General features: G+C 38.2%; 1 protein-coding gene across 1 annotated transcript in view; it reads right to left on the bottom strand.

Moving 5' to 3' along the window:
- Positions 1-19,921, bottom strand: part of MOXD1 (monooxygenase DBH like 1) — a 49,330-nt gene that overhangs the window by 15,678 nt on the left and 13,731 nt on the right. Inside the window, exons 3-5 of the mRNA XM_066545755.1 lie at positions 19,154-19,321; positions 18,724-18,807; positions 1,338-1,517 (exon numbers count right to left, since the gene is read on the bottom strand). Of these exons, the coding sequence (XP_066401852.1) occupies positions 1,338-1,517; positions 18,724-18,807; positions 19,154-19,321 (432 nt within the window). The remainder of the gene's footprint in view (positions 1-1,337; positions 1,518-18,723; positions 18,808-19,153; positions 19,322-19,921) is intronic.

The following is a 19,921-nucleotide window of genomic DNA, read 5'->3' as shown; positions in this document are numbered from 1 at the left end:
TAGTATATAGATAATATTTTAATGTGCAATTTCACATTCTAACTTTCTGAAATGTGCAATTCGAGATTCCAGCTTTCTGGAATCCAGCTTGATGGACATTAATGAATTAATTGTAGTATATATATAAATAATTATCACCTTCATTCTACATAATGGTAAGCTAAAGTTAGTGAAATGGGTACTTGGGCAAACCTGAATGTAACCCAGATCTGTCAGATTCCTCTCTACAGATCTTTAACAGCAGGATCATCCTTGCAAAAACCTCCATAGGGCTTGTCAAATGATAACTTATTTATATGAGTTTTTAATTTCACTTAGATTAAGACAGTTAAAAGTACAAATACTAGGTCAGAGCATAGCTGATGGCAAAAATGCACAAAGCATACACCAGGGATAAAGCTCCTAGTGGACTACACTTCTTTTGATGGGTCCATGTAACAACTCTTGCTTCCTCACACTGCAGCACGTGCAAATGGTTTTGGACTGCAGGCTGGCAAACAAAGGTTCCAGAAAGTTTCATCACCCCAGTCGCTCTCTGTGCCCAAGCCATCATTTGGGTGGGCACACAGTGAATCAAGGGTGTAAAGAGCTGGGATTCTTTTGATAGTCATGCTGTGTTATGTCAGCTGAAAGCATTTATTTTAATGCAGCCTAAATTAACATGAAATAAGCTGCAAACACAGCCTGGGGTGAGCATGGCATCACAGCCTGTATTTTCAGTAGATATGCCCCACTGCCTTATATAAAGTGGTCCTTATGCTGGCCCTGCACTGACACAGGATCTCTCCGACACAGAAATGATGTTTCTTTGCACAGGTAAGAAACTTCAGAATGATATGCCAGAATGGGGCAACAGTGAAACCAGGTCCTGGTGAGGCACCAAATTAATTAAATTCATGTATCACTTCATTTGGAGAGTTGTGCCTCTGTGTCTTTTATGAAGCCACCTAGAGACACTGCTTTTCTTTCTGTCATTATCCACAGGTAGCAGATACTGGTCATTGCTGGATGCACTGTATTTCCATGTCAGATAAGACAAGCTGATAGAGCAAGAGATTTCCATGCTCCAAAGCTATTTTTCTCCCCTAAGGCATCAACTCCCTCTCTACTATTTTCATTACTTTTGGGTTGTCACTCAGGATTACCACAGCACTACATATTTGAAAGGCCTAGAGGAGGTTGAGTAGTTACTGCTGAGGCATTTAGGGACTGTGATCCCATACCCTTAAGAACACACAGATTAAGTAATCACTAATATACTAGGAAGAAATTTCCTGATGATACGCACTCTCAAAAACCCCCATTGATGAACCATGCTAGACAGACATTCATCCTACCTCTCCTCCAATGGCCCAAGCAAAAATGACTGTCTCACATGTAAGAAAAGAGTCTGGCATGTTGGGGTGGTAACACTCATGCCCATAGTCCAGAACACTGTCATTCAAATTGCTGCTGCACTGGTACAGGAGGATATGGTGCACCAGGTTCTCGTGGCCTTTTTGGATCAATGGCTGAACCTGTCAGTGGGAAAATTAAAAGAAAAAAAAAAAAAGAAAACATATGTCAATGTGACTATTTCAATGCAGGTATGAAGACAGGACTAAAAATTCTATGGTATTTTCATTTTAGAAGAGGAGAGTCGATGTTAGATAGTACTTAGCTTGAGATGTAACCCCAGGACTCTGCAAACTCAAGGAGTGAAGTTTCCAAAATTTTCATTTTGCCCAAGTTTTCTTTTGCATCTCTGAGGGTCAGGAAAAACATTCAGCATCTGGACAAAACCTCTGTTACAATCTTACTTGTTTTCTCTTCTCCCATCCTAGCCTTGCACTGTCACTTTTCTTTCTCCCTGCCCAATCTTGTTTAGCCACATTCCAGCAGGAGGGGGGATATAAACCAGCTGAAAATGTGTTCTGCTGAACCAGCTTGGTGTCTGAACTACTCAGACGTTTTCATCCCTGTTTCTGCCTCTTTTGTACTATTTCAAAAGATGGCTGCCCATAAATTCTGTATATCTAGGGTGAGCCTAGAGGTATACCCCACATTCCTCAGCAGATCAAAATGGACTTTGAAATTTTTTTGACATCTACAAGAAATTAGATTTTTTTCTTTTTAATTCACTCAGTTGTAAAGACTTTATTAACATGAAGTCATTCTTGAGAAGTTGGATGCTCCAGCCTGTTTATGGCAGGGATGAGCTGGAGGGCTCTCAGGGGTGCTCCAGTGCCCCCAGTATAATTACACCACAGAATTTCTGCATAGGCTAGAATTATTTAATTTCCATGTAAGTGTTCACTCCCTGTTTGGATGGGTGATGTTAAATCATCTCTGTCAGAGATGATGTTCCTGGGGCAAATATGAATACTTCTGAAAATAATTATTTTGCATTTCAGAATGATCATATTCCACAAAATACCAGCATATAGAGGACAGTATTAAAATGAAAGGAGTTTTTCCCTTACTTTTCCTTTCAAAGATTTCATCCCATTCTATCATATCTACCTTCAAGTTCAATAAAATAAAGATTAATACTTTCCCAAGAAAAGTAAAGATTCGACAACGCAATTCTTAAGATGCAGGGTGCCATGCAGTATTTCATTTCAGTATTAGAAAAGAGAGGGTTACTTTAAAAAGGAGAATATAAATGCATCCTAAATTTGCATCCATTTCATTTTGCAGGCACATTTTCATGTGCTACTGGAGGACAACAACAGGGTAAGCAGGAGCAGTTTATTACATTATTAAAATATTGTCAAAACAATTTCTCTCTCTTCATTTTGTTCAAACCACTAGACTAATTACAAAAGAGGAAGGGCAGGAGGAAGCACCCAGAGCCTGTGTGCATCAAGGCCACCCTTGCTTACAAGAATCTGCAAAGTTCACTGAAGTTGGGCTCTTGGAGGGGTCAGATGCTGCTGAGCACCTGCAAGAGATGTCCGCCCAAGAAGAGCACAACCCACTTCACTGCACTTAGAAATCAGTGGAAGGATGCCAATTGATTCAGATGCACCAAAGTTTTATTCTGGAGGCAAGACTGAAATACTCCATAGGGGATCATCTGTAGCGTTCTCAGTAATCCCTGTTTCAGTTAGCATTACCATTATGGTGAATTACTGCACTGCGGAAGTAAAAGGTATTTTTGAAGAAGATGAGTCAGTTTTTCCATGAAATAAGAATGTATTCCCCAATATATCAGACTGAATGACAAAGATTCAGAAATCCATTCCAGCTTGATGCGGCTTCTTGCCTCTTTCCATCACACACCTGCATATTTATCCAAGTACTGCAGAGCCCAAACACAGTCAAAACAGGGCAGCTTATATATTAAATAACAGAATGTGCCTCTAGATTTTTGAAGCTCTGCATACTGTATATGTTAGTCAAGAAAATGGTTGTGGAAATATTATCCCTCTATCTACCAAGAAAAAAAGGGAACTTTTGTCCCAACATGTGATAGTTCTGCCTGCTGCTACAAGGTCCCAACACCTGCTGTGCTTACAATCACTACTTCAAAACCAGCTTCCCCTCAAAACAATGGGACATCACCAAAATTAGAAACTCACATCCTGTCACTAGTTTTTAGTGTCAGTTACCTAAACAATTACAGCACTTCAAAAAGCAGTTTTGTTCAGCTTTCTTTAGTGAAGAAAAGAAAAACAAAAACTAAAACAAATCCTTACACATCTTTCCAATGCATCTTGTAGGAAAACTTACATTCTTCAGATGCAGAAATAAATAACGAAGAGCAGCAGTGAAGTTATGCTTTTCACACATTTTTATTACAAGGTGGTTAAAGAGAAATTTCTTTTTCCACTTTTAAATAGCATATAAATAAGAAAGAAAGAAAATACTAGAGAGGTCGAAATTATATTTAAAAAAATCTTAGGAAAATCTCATTAATCCTGCATTATTCCAAAATGCATGGAAATATTTTAATGGCTAGCTCCTTAAGGCTCACAGCACTACTGCTAAATGAACCTAGAGAAGGAAGAGGACCAGAGCTCTTAGACACTTCTCTGATCTGAAGAATAATTAACTGTATTTACATACTAGGATAACTTCAGCAGAAAACAAAATTAAAAAGTACAATCCCATACTCTATTGTAGTGTTTAACTGGAGCAGGAGTTTCAGTATGTCATTCTATATCCCGGGTGAGTGCTGCCCCATTTGCTCAGCTATTGGTCATTTTAGCTTATAGAATAGATTAGTTATTTAGGCTGCCTCACACTTCCTCTCTGACTTTCCACAAAGTACATCTGTACAGATCACTTTGCTCCAAGCCAGAAAGGAATTCCCAAATCTCATTTTTTTTCCTCAAATAAAAACAATCTTGTCTTCTGGCCAGCCTTACAAGTAATGATGAATAACTGAGTTTCTCAAATAAGGAGCCAAGTTCAGGAAATTATAGTGCATTCAGAAGTGCACGTAAGTAGTCTTAGGTGTAAAATTAGTTGCTAAAGTAGGTATCCATAATTAAGTATCTAGATCAGGGTGGCCTGTTTACCAGAGTACTTATAGCCTCAATGAATGATAACACAATTTTCAGAGCTCTACTTTTCCTGGTCTCCAGTCACAATGATAGGGGACCAGCCCTGAAGAGTCACCAGGACCATTTTGTTAATTTGTGTAACTTTTAGGATAATTATGGAAAGAAAATAATTCAAAGTATGTGCACACTAGGGCCACTTCAGGAGTGAAGTATACACAAAAATTGATAAAAACAGGCATGGTACATAATATTCAGTAAACTCTGCACATGTAAGTCAACAGCTAATTTTTATTTGGATTCTTATTTATACACAGCCTTGTTTGCTCTCTTACTACAAGGGAACACTAAAACGACACTTGGAGCCAAGCAATAAGATAAGCAATAATTAAGTAATTTAGATGGGATGTAGTGAAAATGGGAATCCACCTTTCATTTTCATTAATTATGAAGAAACCTGTGACTTTGAAATGTATTTCCTTCCTCAGTCCTTGCCACTTCCTACCAATCTCTTGTTAGGCAAAGAAGTAAAGGAAGAAATTGAAAGGTGACTAAAAATGCATAAAAATGCACTAATACATACTAAAATGGAATATGCATATAACTACCTATCTTCCCCATTTTACCTCATTCTTTGAAGACCATCTGTGGAATTTTAACTGTTGCTGACATGCAAGGAAGACCCAGCTGTCAGGGTTCATCTCTTTGCCATGTTGTGAATGAGCCTGCAGGGATACTGCACCACTGGGCACCTCAGTGACTTCTTCTCCTGCAGGCAAAGTGCATTTTCTGCTTTACATTTCCTAACTGCCAGAGGCATGGAGAACGAAAGCCCTACATCAACTCTATATCAAAATGCCCAAAGTGTTTGGGATTGCAAAAACATAAGTGCATGCAACAAGGCACAACCTCTTCTGTTTTCCATGAAACTTGCAGGAAGAAGATCATTATTTATTATTCATGATTGTTTGCTTTCTGCTTCTTTCTCTCCACCCTTCTTGAAAGCTTGGCCAAAAAGTCTTTCAAACTGAGCAACTGGCATACATGAACAACACTCCCACTAACAGAGGTAAAAAAAATTAGATGTACTATAAACCACCAGTACTTCAAATCAGGGCTCCCAAGGAAGGAGGTATTTAAAATATATCACAATCAAATGTAAGTGAAGGTAATGCCTTCTGCAACCAAAAGTATGGGTTATGGTCATGGTGCTTGGTTTGTACTCATCAGGCAGGCTGAGAGGTTTTACAGAGCTCCCATCATGGCAGTGAATCTCTTAGGACTTGTGAAAATGCTGACTTTCAAAAAATACAAAATAAAAAATTTTATAGTCATTATAATGTTAAGCCAGATGACATGTGTGCTGTTCACCTCTCATTTTTACAGAAGCCTTGTTTTAGTCAACAGGTTGACATCACATGAACAAAGAAAATGTTTATATCCGCCAGGTCTGGCTTACTCATCTTCAATTCTTCTTCCTCTCTTCTCTGTTTCCTATTATCACTTTATCTAATGCACAGTCTGAGCATTGTCATATGTTTAGGGTTTTTTTCCTTATAAAAGAAGCCAAAATTTTAACATAACAGTGCTTTGCATCTCAAGCTGATGATAAGCAGGGTCAAAATACTAATGTGTGATGTATTAAACAGGAGGAAAATGCAAACAGTTCAAGTGGTTCAAGAAGTTAAATTTCCTACAAGTTAAAAACATCTCCAGAAACCTGGAAGTCTTTCTTGCTTATTCCTGTTTTTCTACCTTTTTATTTCCTCTGATTTCTTTGATGATAATAAACATGGTTTGTTCTTTATGCCTGCTTGTGCAAAGATGAAAGTTACTAAAATATATCCATAGTCTCACCATAGAGTTCCTATTTAGAAAATATGGCCCACCAAATGTCAGAAAACAAAAACCTGACTTTATTTTTATATATGGAAATAGCAGCAGGTGTCTGATCTCCTTGCACCAATGTTACTACACTAAAATGTCAAAGAAATTAATGATTTTTTTTCTGGGGCTCAAACAGATAATACCAAATTAATCTTACATTTTAAAGACACAATGGTATGATATATTGCCATGTAAATGATTCTGAATAAGGCCTTACACAACACCTCATGCAGGTAGACAGTGGTGACACACGGAAGAAAATTTAATTCTTTCATCTCAAAATGGAAAGTAAAAATTTGATTTTTATGCTAGCACTGCTACATCTAGGACAGTTGTTTAATTCATTTATATGAACTTGCCATGTCTCTGATTAACTCAGAGCAAAAAGTGATGGCTGTGAAACTGAGTACTGGCAGAGTTCACTTGAAAATTTTCACTACAGACCAAGTCATAGGGTCTCTGCTTCCTGTACTCCTCATCAGGAAGAACTATTACATGCTTACTGATTACTTTGGTGTCTTTGTACTTTTGAAAATGGGTACCAAGCATATATATTAAATAATTATCTGACTTAGAAAACTTTTTCAAAGGGGGACATGATTTCTTCTCATTAGAATTCATCAATATTTTTCTGAGTTTTTTAAAGTGTAATTGTGAAATGAACAAATATTTATCTAAAACATTACCTTTCGGGTTTCAGATTTTTCTTTAGAAAAGCAAATACTTAAAATATTTGGCTTTATAAAGTTAGGTCTTTTTCAGAAAAAAAAAAATCTATGTATTCCAGAAAAATATTCTCAGTAATATGGCTTTATTTTCCCATAAACATTCTGAAATAAAACCACCAGACATTTGTTGCCTAACACTGCATCTTGCACAAACCCAGAGGTGTGCTGAGCTAAAACAAGAGCTGGAAATGCCTTTAGGCTGGGGTAGATGTTGAAGTCCCTGACTGCAGGGTGGAGCAGGATTTTAGCACCAACAACTGAACAGCTATCTCACGTTACCAGGAGAGCCTGCCTACACCAGTGTCACATCTGGGACACGAATCTGCTGCAGACTTTCAGCCCAGAGTTAAGGCGTTCTGAGGTCAGGCAGGGACCACCCTCCCCATGCCTCCACCCTACCCCATCTGTCAGAAAGCATTAAATTAATGCCACAGAATAGTTAAAGCTGAAAGAGACACTTCCAGTGCTCAGCTGGCTGCAGTCTAGTGTTGACCAGCTGCTGTAATCTTTCCTGAGATCATTTGAACATAACACAGCTTAGTGCTCATTCTGTTTTCCTCACTGTACAATCCAGATCTTAAATTCAATCATCACCTCTAACAAATCCCTTTAAATCATTCTCTATTACAAGGGCTTCTGAGTTTATACTGTGCCACTTAGAAAGGTGCATATTTTGGTGAGTTAATTGCAGGAAATAGAGCAAAGCCACTGCTTCTGGTTCCCTCATGGTCATCAGGGATGATTATTTCTGAGGTACAAGTGGGAGCATTACTGCTTAACTTGAATTGCCCTTCAAAGGTAAAAATGTTAAACCAAATTATTCTCATACACATTTTTCGTACCTTCAAACTGGAGAAAAATCTAACCTGAGCATTTAGTGGCAGCTCCTGATTTTTGTATTTGAATAAAAACAGAGATGTAGACAAGAAAAAGGCCCAGGCAACAGAAACCATCCCCAGCCCTAATCTCATAATGTGATTAGGTATGGTTTCCTTGGAGGATGGAAGTTTTCCAGACTGAAAGTTCTATGCAATGTGTGGAGGTTTTCCCCCCCTGAAGTGAGATTAAAATAATAATTTTAATTTGAAATAACAATGTAATCTGATTGATTGATTGATTGATTGATTGATTGATTTAAGCTGTATTGTTGGCATTTGGGTTTACCTGGTTTTGGGTACTCTTTTAAATGTAGAATAAAAATTCTAACATAACTGAGGAGGAAAGATCCTTACCACGTAAATGGAAAATCTAATTCAAAGCACAGATATTTCCTGTTCTTGGTGTAAAAAAAGGATTTGTTTACTCTGTGACTGTGTTGTTCAATGAAGGCTGTTATTTAGGTTTTGTTTCTCTACAGCATTAAGAAGTAATTACCATACCTCTGTTTTAAGCTTTAGAATTTTTATTGGAAAAAAATATGTGCTTTCAGGTAAAATTTAAGGGCTGCTGTGCTTTTAGCTTGGAGAGAAGGCTATATATCTAAATTTACATAAATCTTTCTATCCCCATATAGTCCTAATAATAATTACACTGTATATCCAGAATTTCTGCAGCACAACTTAAATATTTTAATTAAGAAAGAGGAATCAAAAAACATAATAAACAATAAGCCCAAACATTTAAAAACGAGAGTTAGAAATGGTTTCTTGTTCTCTCTGTTATAATGCCCATTCCTAAATTTTTATTCCTAATTAATTACCTGGAACTCTGCCACTCATAAAGAGTTTCAGACTTTAAAGACTTACAGTAATTTAGACTAAATCCAAAAGAAGTTTAGCTCAAAGAAATACCAATAAAACATTGTTTCTGCCTGACGTATGCCTGAAGATTTAAGATAATGCATTTACTAATAGTTAAGAAGTATAACCCTGAGGAGAAATCTCATAAAAAGCTCAAGTCAAGCAAAAACATGTTTCTTTTGGTTAAGCATCCTGGCAGTACACTCATTGTACTCCTAAGCAGCAGAGCCACTGGCAGTGGTTGTGGTCTAAAGGATGACCATAGTCTCTCAGCACAGCTGACACACTTCAAGCGGAATTAATTGGCAATTAATCATGAGCATCATTACTTCCTTATGAAAACAGTATCATAATAAATTAACATGTAACCAAATATGTATCAGGTCTAAGGCCAAAGCAGGTAACCAATAAAGAGTTTATGGTTATTCAAGAGGAACGTACAATTTGAACAGTATAAATAATAAAGTCAGCGAAGGTACTCCCATTTGTTCCTGGAATCACCATTCGAGGGCAAAATGGCAGAGGTTTTGATTCTATTGTAGAACTGCAAAACAATCCCCTCAATCATGCAGCTAAAATAACATTATGCTTTTTCTCCTCCTGCTTACGAGTGAGCGCGCAGCTTTGCCTGAAGACAGAACACATGAGAATTGACAGTGTGTCCCTTTCTTGTTTTGCATGTGCAGAAGTACACTATCAGGAAACATGTTTTCTGAAAATGACATGCTGACTTCTGTGAAGGGCTACCAAAAAGGACCATATGTGAGAAAAACCTTAGGTGTTTGGGTATGAGCTCCCAGAGGAGCCACCAACCTGCACACCCTAGCACCTTCAGTTTGAAGGGAAAGCAGGGGATAAAGTAAGCACAAGGCTCCTGATTTTGACATAACAGAGTCCAGAGCAACACTCAGGAACTACTGCTCATAGCCCTCTAAAAATTTGTATCTGCAGGGTTAATATACAAACATAAGAGGGCTTACAAGTAAGTAGTTAAGTAACAATCACATTAATACTATTTCCACATTTTCTCACCCAGAGTCACATCCTGGTATACCCTTTTGCAGGACTTCATCACTCATCAACACATGCAGGAAGTCACACAACAAGGGCTATTATCAGATTACATGGTTCTTTGAAAGTCTGCATTAAAATTATACTATAGCAATTCTCTAGAAACGAAAACTGTAATTGGCATTTCATAAAACAGAAAGACACAGTTTCAGTCCCAGAAGTTCCAGTCACAGTAATGGAAAGGTCACAGCAGTGCAAGAAGAAGGGGAAAGGGGGTTACGGTCAGTTCATCACATCTTGTTTCTCCCACTTCTCAGGGAGACAAGTCTTCCTCCTACTCCAGTGTGGGGTCCCTGTCATAGGTGATCTCCATGAGCTTCTCCAATGCGAGTCCATCCCATGGACAACAGTTCTCCACAAAGTGCTCCAAGTAGGTCACTATTCCACAGGATGCAGTCCTGAGTCCATCAGGCACAACCTGCTCCAGACACATTTCCCACAGGGTCACAGTCTCCTCTCAGGCATCCACCTGCTCCAGCATGGGCTCCTCCACAGGCTGCAGGTGGATCTCTGCATCCCTGAGATCCTCCATGGGCTGCAGGGGCACAGCTGCCTCACCACGGTCTGCACCAGGGGCTGCAGCAGATTCTCAGCTCCAGTACCTGGAGCAGCTCCTGCCCCTCTTTCTTCAGTGACCTTGGGGTCTGAACAGTTGTTCCTCTTCTCACTCTGCTTTTCACTAGCCACAATTACATCTGCACAATAATTCTTCTTTTTCTTCTTCTTAGATCTGTTATAACAGAGGCATTCCCACCATTTCTGATGGGCCCAGCCTTGGCCAGTGGAATGTCCATCCTGGAGCCACCAGGGATTGGCTCTGCTGCACATGGGGCAAGCTTCTGGTGGCTTCTCACAGAAGCCACCCTGTAGGCCCCCTGCCATCAGAACATAGCCATGCAAACCCAATACGGTCTGCTATGCATGGACATGGTGAAGAGGCCTTTTCTGACCATTGTCTGTCTATTTTTTCACTGTTACTAATGTGGAATTTATGAATCTATGCTTTGTTCATAGCTGTGACTACTGCGCACTGCAAGTGAAAGCAAAGAGGGAGAGAGTCATAATATCATTTTCTGAAACTACCACCAGTAGCTGGGGTTGCAGATTAAAAGATTGGTATGGAAGAGAAATAATTCAATTAGATGGGGATAGTTGTGTTCAATTTAAATACCATAGGAGCAATTTAATTTGCCTTATTGAAAATCTGTTTAAGATGCTGCTACAATGTGATTTGTCTGAATTCGAAGGTTGAACTTCAGAAACAATGCCAAGATGCTAGCAGAACCAAGCTAGGTTTGTTTTGTGATCCATCCACACAAGTCCCATCAAGAGAGATTTTACTACCTATGAGCTTGCTGTTCTGGTACTCCCACAAAAGATGCTTTGGAACTGCTCATCTAAGGACAAATGCTACTCTGAAGTGTTTTGTTGCCTGCTATGATAAGATGCTGGATGCTGGATGTTTGGCTGCAGACAATTTTCTTATCTTTTCAGTGCATCACCTAGTCATAGGTTTACTTTAAAATCATATATAAAGCTAAGAATAAGGAAAAAAAAATAAAGACATGGGACTAGACAAAATAGGGTCAACCAATAGCAATGGTCTCCTGAAGATCACCCCAAAAATTCTCTCAGAATTGGGAGGTAAAACTCAGAGATCTTCACAAAAATTGTACTTCCCCCTTTTCCATGCTTACTTTTGGTCACATTTTAAAATAAGGTTGACTTTTATTTAACCAAAAAATCACACAACACACATACTTTCCTACCACCTGCTGGCATAGTCAATACATTGCCATAATGGATGATGTTGCTTTTATTTAGAAAGCAAAAATCAAAGAAAATGGATTAAATTAACTAGACATTCAACTTTGCTGATGACAGAAGTAGGTTATTTTTGCATGTCAAATATGGAATAAATAATGCAGCAATAACTGCATAATTTAATAATTCTTTTAGTTAAGATATTCAAGTGAAATGAAAGAAGACTACCACAAAATAAAAATATGTAAGAAATATAAAGTTTGGTAGGACAGCAAAATCTGTGGTCATGTATAATTTAATCTGTGGTCACAGAATGGAATAATACATTAAACAATTTTGTATATTAAATAATTTAGCAGAATATGAGAAAATAATGCATTTCTGTTATTTCTTCAGACAGTGCTTGGGAAACTTAATTTTCAGCCTGTTCAGTTACATGAATCTCAGCACTGGAAAGCCTAATGGGCCAATTCAGGCTTGCACCAAAGAGCCAGCCCTGCAGATCAAAGGGCAGATAGCTTACAAGCTCTGCAGCGTAAGATGATTGTTTGGTTGCCAATCTAATTTACTTGGGCTGAAATTGCTTTGTAGGGGAATGCATGGGAAAATATAGAACATTTGTTTATGTCAGGTTGCATGATGCAATTTGCTAGAGTTATCACATTTAGCAAAATGTAAAAGTTCAGGCCAGAGAGTAACAAGCAGTTACTGTCTGCTATCACTCAAGTTAAAAATCAGTGCCCTCATTTAGGTACTGCAGGCTACAAGCTGCCCTTCTGGCTTCCAATCAATCAGTCTCTTAAACTGGAGTCCCTTTGTATTTTCACACTGGGGTCTTTGGTATTACTAAAGCATTCCACTGTCAAAAAGCACAGTTACCCATGGCAACAAGTTTTCTGGAGTTTTTACTTCCTTATCAGTTTGCCCCAAAACAGAACATGAAGATTAACTGGCAGCTGCTGGTGTGTTCTAATACAGGCCTTCCTTTAATTGAAAAGAGGCTCCCTCTTCTAAGGACATCAGCAATGGAAAACTTTAGTGCTGATATAAAAATACGCCTAATGTAACACTTCTCAGCTATTGCTAAATAATTAGGGTTTTTTTCTGCTTTTATGATTAGCCTGTTGCACTAGTCACATCACAGGCTTAGTGCCAAAAAATTACACAGGGCTGTGGTTGAGAGAAGATCATTTTTCCCACGGGCAATTTTTTTTTAAAAGTATTATTTTGCAATTTTTGCTTTTATCACAGTCTCTTCTCTCTCCTGACCTTTTTGGTTCAGATATATCTTCCCTGATTCATTCATCTGGGCATTACTTACCTAACACAGGCTGGTGGTCTGGGTTCTCTCATCCATCAGTGGAGAGAGAGATTGAACCATACACAGGATGCTTGAGCTCATACATTTCTGACAACTCCTCTAGGATGATACAAACAGCAAGTGTTGCCACTGTGAAGTCAATTAAGCAGCTGGCTCAGGCCCACAGATAAGTCAGGTTAAATGAGAGGAAGCCGCTCTCTGTGGCTGAAAATTTACTGTCTCTAATATGTTGCCTGAGTATCCGTAAGTTGTACTGAAGAGATACTGCATTTTGACCACACAGCTTAATCCCCAGTGTGGGGATTCTTCCCCATTTCAGCAGAGCTAAACCTGCTTACACCATTCTCATAAGCAGGTTCAAATAATGCACGTGGAAGGACTGCTTTATACAAGAACCAAAGATTCTAAGAGCTTACAAAATGCAACTGCCATCCTCCTTTCCAATGCCAAATGCCCTCTAATACTAGATGTCCCATTTAAAAAGTTCTCTTCCAGAATAAGGAATATTTTATGCTCTTGGGCACAGCCACATCACAGCATTTCTCCTCATATTTCTCTGACTATACTAGTTTTGAAACAACCTATAAAGTTTAGAACGAAGGAAAAATGAGTTATTCTTAGAGAAAAGACATGCAGATACAAGTGACTGTACTACCCAATTTTGGGGTTTATTTTACATAAAATTTTTTTCCTACTCTTGGAGGAAAATTCAATATTTGACATGTTTTTGACTAGGGGATTATTACTAATGAAGCCTGAGGAACTACTTTTCCTGAGGAAAACACAGTGTTTTTAAAAGAAATTAAGAAAACATAGTGGGGAAATTTAGTGTTGGAACTAGCACAGGCATGCTATGCTGAAAAGTCTCACACAAATACATTATGGCACGTCTGGAATGTAGGATATGCATACCAATCTTTCACCAGTATATACTCTAAATTTCCAGTTTACACACAGCATTAAACACTTTGTCAGGTGGAGAGGGAGACCACAGGTCTATAGGATTCACAGAAAATGTAGACAGTAGAAGAAACATTGTATCTTAAGGTCTTTTAATTGAAGCAGAAAAAACAATCAAGCACATGGAAGACTTGATGTAAATGCAAAGACAGAGTAATGAATCCTTAGCAGATGCAGTTATTTGAATAAGCAATACAGTTAAATTGAAGTGACAGAAGACATGGAGTATTGAAACCTAAACTAAAGATAGTAATAAAAAAGAGCTGTAGAACCACAAGTAGAAAAAGCAGTTAAGAGCAAGCTTTGACTATAAAGCAAGAGCTGAAACACTGGGAAGTATTTCTCATGAATGTGGAACAAATTTTCACTTTCTTGCTGCTGGTAAATACCTTCATGATGCCTGCTCACAGCAAGGAAAAAATAAATTCGGCAAATAGGCTGAAAAAATCTATCAGCAAATAGTCTTAAAACATGTTAAAATAGAGAGATGTGTGTCAGCACACACAGATCCACACACAGTGACAATCATGAAAATCGGACATCTCAACAGTACAAAAATGACAAGAATTCAAAAGATCCAGTCGACTGTCACTGAATAACTTTTTTTTTTTCAATTGAATGAGCAAAAAGAAAGAGACAATCCAGGTAATTTACAAGGGGGAGGATATTGCAGAGACCCGTTTTCAGGATATGCTCCCTGGGATGATCACCTCTCTCAGCCCTGCTCCCAGCCTGGTGCAGTGGTGTCTCTGCCTGTGTGGGCTCTTCACACCCAGGAACCTGCCCTCAGCATGGCTTTAGCAGGGAGACAGAAAGACATTTTCATGCAAAGGTAGGTGTGTGGACCTGCCTGGATGTCTGCTCTACCAGTGGATCCCGCTCTCCCTCCTTCTAAGAGGTCCTGCTGGAGTGGAGTTTCTTCCTGAGGTGCACTTGGCGAAACCAGAGAATTTTCTTTAGGAATGTGATTAAAGGGCACATTCAAGACCAGTCGGAATAATGACATTTACAGAGAACTGCAAACAATCCTAGCAAGACATAGTCTTAAACCCATCACCAGAAAGTCTGGGCTAATAAGTGGAATGCACTTTTCTAAGAAACCTACTTCTGAGAAAGCTCCTAGCTAATTTCTGCATGTGAGAAAAGTGAAAATCCCTTGGGTAGTGAGCCTGAGGCACACACCACTGCCTGAAGCTCAGAGCAGCAGAACAGGTCAATGCACAGTATATAGCTGCAGGAGGAGTTTGCAGACAGGCAGCCGACTGCATGTGAAGAGCAGCCAAAGTCCACCACTTTGGGACCACTGCAGGGCCATCCTGCAAATATCTGATTTGAATGCCCGCTATTACCTCCAAGCAAGCCTTTCTATCTGTTCTGCCTATATTATTTTCAAAATTTACCTATTACCCTTATCATTAGTTCTGTTAATAGAAAATGCTCCGAGGGGAAATCCTATAGAAATTTAATAAATTTTTAAGGAGCCACAATTCAGCCAGGTAGACAGTTTAAAGCTGAGGAGTGATGCAAACCATTAGAGCCACAAAACCAGCTCAGTGCCAGGTTTTGGTTGTTTCCTGTATCACTATTGTCACTATTATGCCCAGCTATTGAGAAGCTGTCTTATTCTCTTTCATTTCTTAGCAGTCATGTTATTATGAGCTGTCTCTCCAGAAGTTCCTGGAGGCATTAGAAACAGAAGGCATTGTAGGGACATGTAGGAGGAAGACACAATCTCTTCCCTGAAGAGAATGTTGCAAGAAATGTGAAACAAAAGAAGATTTAACAGAGAAGTTCTAAACCTGAATGGGTGTCCCCTTATTGCAGTGAAGATCTGCTCTCCACTGGTAAATGCAGCATAAGGAGAAATTACTTGTCCATGTCCTTATTCTACCTCTGAAATGAACAGAAGATTACAATCTTATCTGTTGCACAATTTACATATCTTGTAGAGCAGCTTGATCAATGAAAATATGCTGTTTCCCATTACCTGTGATTCCTGGAAAGTAACATGAATATTATCTAAAGAGAAAGAAAAGACCTAAGGTCTTACATAATTTATCTTTGATTAGTACTGAGATCTCTTGCACTAGTTATTTCTTCCTCTTGTGCAAACAGAAGAAACTAAAACACTACTGCAGGTGAACCCTAAGACCCATGTGTTATCAGGTACCCAGCTTTGGCACCATTAGACTGTATTTACAATACATATTTGTAAATACCTTAAATATATTCTGGTTTAAAGACAATATTTTTTTTAATAATGCATTTTTAATAGACATTAAAAAACGCTTTAAATTCAGAATCTGAATTCAGAATCTAGTATTTGTTAACCAGAGACAATTAAAAGTCTTGACCTCTACCTTTAATGACAGGTCTAATTTTTTTTCAGTGTCCTTCTTAAAACATCATGCTTTCCAGACGAAACTGATATTTAAGAAGTACTTTGTTATAAAGTGCTCATAGCAAATTTCAAGAAGGAAGAAATGACAGAGAACGGTGGAACATAGGAAAAAAAATTCCAGTTATGGCTGATGCACCTCCTTGAGACCCCAGGTCACCGTCAGATTTACACACCAGTTCAGCTAAGTGCACACTGTTGATGCCACACATTGTCCAGCAAGTGCCAAACTGACTAGTTCAACACTCCACAAAACCCTACAGGAGCACAGAAACGGCCAAAGCCAGCTCACATGTACACTGCTGAAGTAGACTAAGTTATGCCACAGAGAAATTTGCACCATGTCTACACCTCTTTTTTTCTGTCTGCAAAAATGAGATGTGTAGGTTTGTGTGAAAACTGTGCTACAGAGGGAATCCAGAATCAACATCTATGTAAGTATTTAACTAACCCGGACAGTTTGATCAGGGCAGAGAGCTCATCCGCCCTCCCCTTTGTGGAACTCAGGCTCTGTTTGCACAGCTAATATCTTCCCCAGTAGCCATAAGCCCCATCCTTTGTGTATCAGTAGGCTTTAGGAAATGTTTAATCAGTTTGCAAGAGCACATAGATACAATTCCACAACAACCCTCTATGTGGCATCTAAAAGTGCCACTTAAAGGAAAATATAAGTTGTGCCCCTGAAAAGAAAGGCTATGGAAGTGTTCCTACTTAAATCTACTCTCTTTCTGTATTCATTTTTCGCTCTCTAAAAATTTTTAAGCAACAAAATGAAATTTTCTTGCTTTTGTGAAGATGGAAAATCACTGAGGGTTTTACTTTAATTTTTAACTTTATAAAATATATGCTGATTTGAAAATATGACTTCTAAAACATTAATATTTTTTATCCATTATTGTAAAAACAAAGAATATAAAATTATCTTTAAAAATCAACCAGTGTATTTCTGAGCTAAAATTTTGTTTTAGCTTCAACCAAACACTATTTTTTAAGGACTGAGCAACTGTATGTGCAGTCAGGCAAAGCATTTAGAAAATAAAATCAGAAATTATAAATAATGAATACTTCCGGGGAACTTTTTTAGCAGAGCAGCAAATAACCACAACTTCCACCAAATTTAACATGAGAAGCTTGATTCTGATACTACCATTTTGAAGGTCTCTCACTTTAAAGCAGAAAAACTAGGGATCTTGACATACATATAATAACACAAGCAAATTCTCTATTTCATACAGTGAAAGTAGCTGTCACAAATTTCAAATGTGATTAAAGATCAAGTACCTGAAGGCAGAAATTTGGGTCTTGCAATTGTTCATTCTGATAAAGTGTAGAAACATGCAATATTTCAGAGTAATTAAAGGTATTTATCATACAGACATTGATATCACATGTTAAAGTTCTCTGAATTAATTAAAAATTTCAGCCTTACTGAATGCGCTGAAGAAATAAGACTGACAATGGTAACAAAACAGAAGAAGTAGAATTCTACACAATGCATCTGTGGGTTCAAACAAAGATAAAAATGAGGGCCAGAACTATCTCACTGTACTATCCTCAGCATATTAGAAGAATAAGAATTTGTTGTTTCATTAGGTCTTCAGTATATTGCTTTTGGGGAGAAATGTGAGAATCATCTTTCCCTCAGCACTCAAGCTTTAGATTTAAAATAGAAAGAAAAGTTACAAAACGTGTTATAGGAAAACGTGCTTATGCGTATGAGTTTTCAAGTCACCTAGGATCCTGGTGAGCCTTGTGTAAATGTTTATTCACACATTTTCATTATTTTTTAAATAAATGGCAATGTTTGTCTCTTTTTGAAATAATATTTAGGTTTTAAACTGCTGAAAACACTGGTGGGTGTTCTTATGTGATGTATCCTGGCTCCACACTGGTCATCACAAGAAAGACGACTGGAATCAAATAAGAGCCTGGCCCTTTATTTAAACAAACATCACCATTTAATTATTTTTTAAATTTAAAATTACTATCTGTTAAAAGAAATTCATTAAATTCCTATATAAAAGTAAAAACTTGATGTAACATGCTTTTAGACAATTTTACTTAGTCCTTGTCAGAAATATTTACAGACAACAAATAATTTTCAACCTCATTTTCTTATGGGAGAGAGGATGAAGGAAAAAAGAACTGCAAGAAAGAGGCTCTGTCACTGTTCAGGGCAGTTTGAAGGGCGCACCTGAGCCAGTTTCTGGGCTCACATACACAAACATTTGATCCATATTTGTGATTACAGAAAGAGGTTTTGTTTCCCTCCAGTAAGCAGTGAAAAAAACTTCAAAAGTGCAAGAACTGATTTGAAGTGTAACTATAATCTAAATTCCTCTAAATTTTCTGAGTCTGAATCACTCACCTTTGTCACGTGATGCTTTTCATGTTGTACAGGAATCTTAAACATTTGGCACCAATATGTTGTGTCCTTGTCTGGCACAGGCACCTGTCTTAATAAAAAGGGCACGAACACAGTATTATCATAGAATCACAGAATGGTTTGGGTTGGAAGGGACCTTAGAGGTCCAGATCCAGTTCCAATCCCCTTGCTTTGGGCACGGACATCTTGCACTAGACCAGGTTGCCCAAAGCCCCATCCCTTGAACACTTCCAGGGATCCACAGCTTCTCTAGGCAGGGTGTTCCAATGCCTCATCAACCTCATAGTGAAGAATTTCTTCCTTATATTTAATCTACATATAAAAGTCACACTACTCATTGTGTGAGTCAAGGCTTTGGCTACCACCTTATTCCCATGTGCACAGAAACCCACAGCACCTAGGAGTAACTTACGTCTTTGTTTGTCAAGTCAAAGTATGGCAAAGAGGCAGATGAGACTTCCTCTCTCTCAGGGTTCAGCAAGCGCAGACTCTTTGTACCACGATTCGATCCATGGTAATTTTGCCCTGCTTCTCCCATATCTTTGTGGTGGTAGGCCCATATTACCCGCACTGTGCTCTCCTGAAAAATCAAAGCAGAATATCCTCAAGGGATAGGAGCAACATCTTCCTTACACAGTTCCTATAATTCCTACAACAGCTGTGACACAGGTGTATTTAAGCAATCACAATGTATTCTAGAGGAGCAGTCATCTACCTACAGAATTTGGCCTTTGAAATAAATAACGTTTTATACTCAGTGGGTTAACTGGAAATACACAGAAATTAAATTGTTCTCTGAAAAACTCCTTCCCTAATGTTGTGAACTGAAATCGTATCTTCAAATGGCAGAAAAGACTCATAAAGAAGTAACCCGCTAAATGCATTACAAACATTTCTCTAGAGATGTTATTTATTTGATCAGCAACCAGAATGTTTCCCCGCCAGACATTTTCCAGGCTCAAGTCTGTGAAGATGTGAATACCTTCAGTGAATTGTTGTCCTTAGATATTATGGATAATTAACATTCAATTACAGAACAGATTTACATCTTAAAAATCAATCTACAGCCACTATACAGATCAGTTCTCTGTAAACCATTCTCAGATTACAAGAATGACCCTTGAGACAAAGTGCTATAATAAATCCTGAAGTGTCTCAAAATGCTAAATTATACTGAGAA

The sequence above is a fragment of the Molothrus aeneus genome, chromosome 3 (genome assembly GCF_037042795.1).
Source record: "Molothrus aeneus isolate 106 chromosome 3, BPBGC_Maene_1.0, whole genome shotgun sequence".
NCBI classification, from domain to species: domain Eukaryota; kingdom Metazoa; phylum Chordata; class Aves; order Passeriformes; family Icteridae; genus Molothrus; species Molothrus aeneus.
This window is presented reverse-complemented; position numbering and strand designations above follow the sequence as displayed.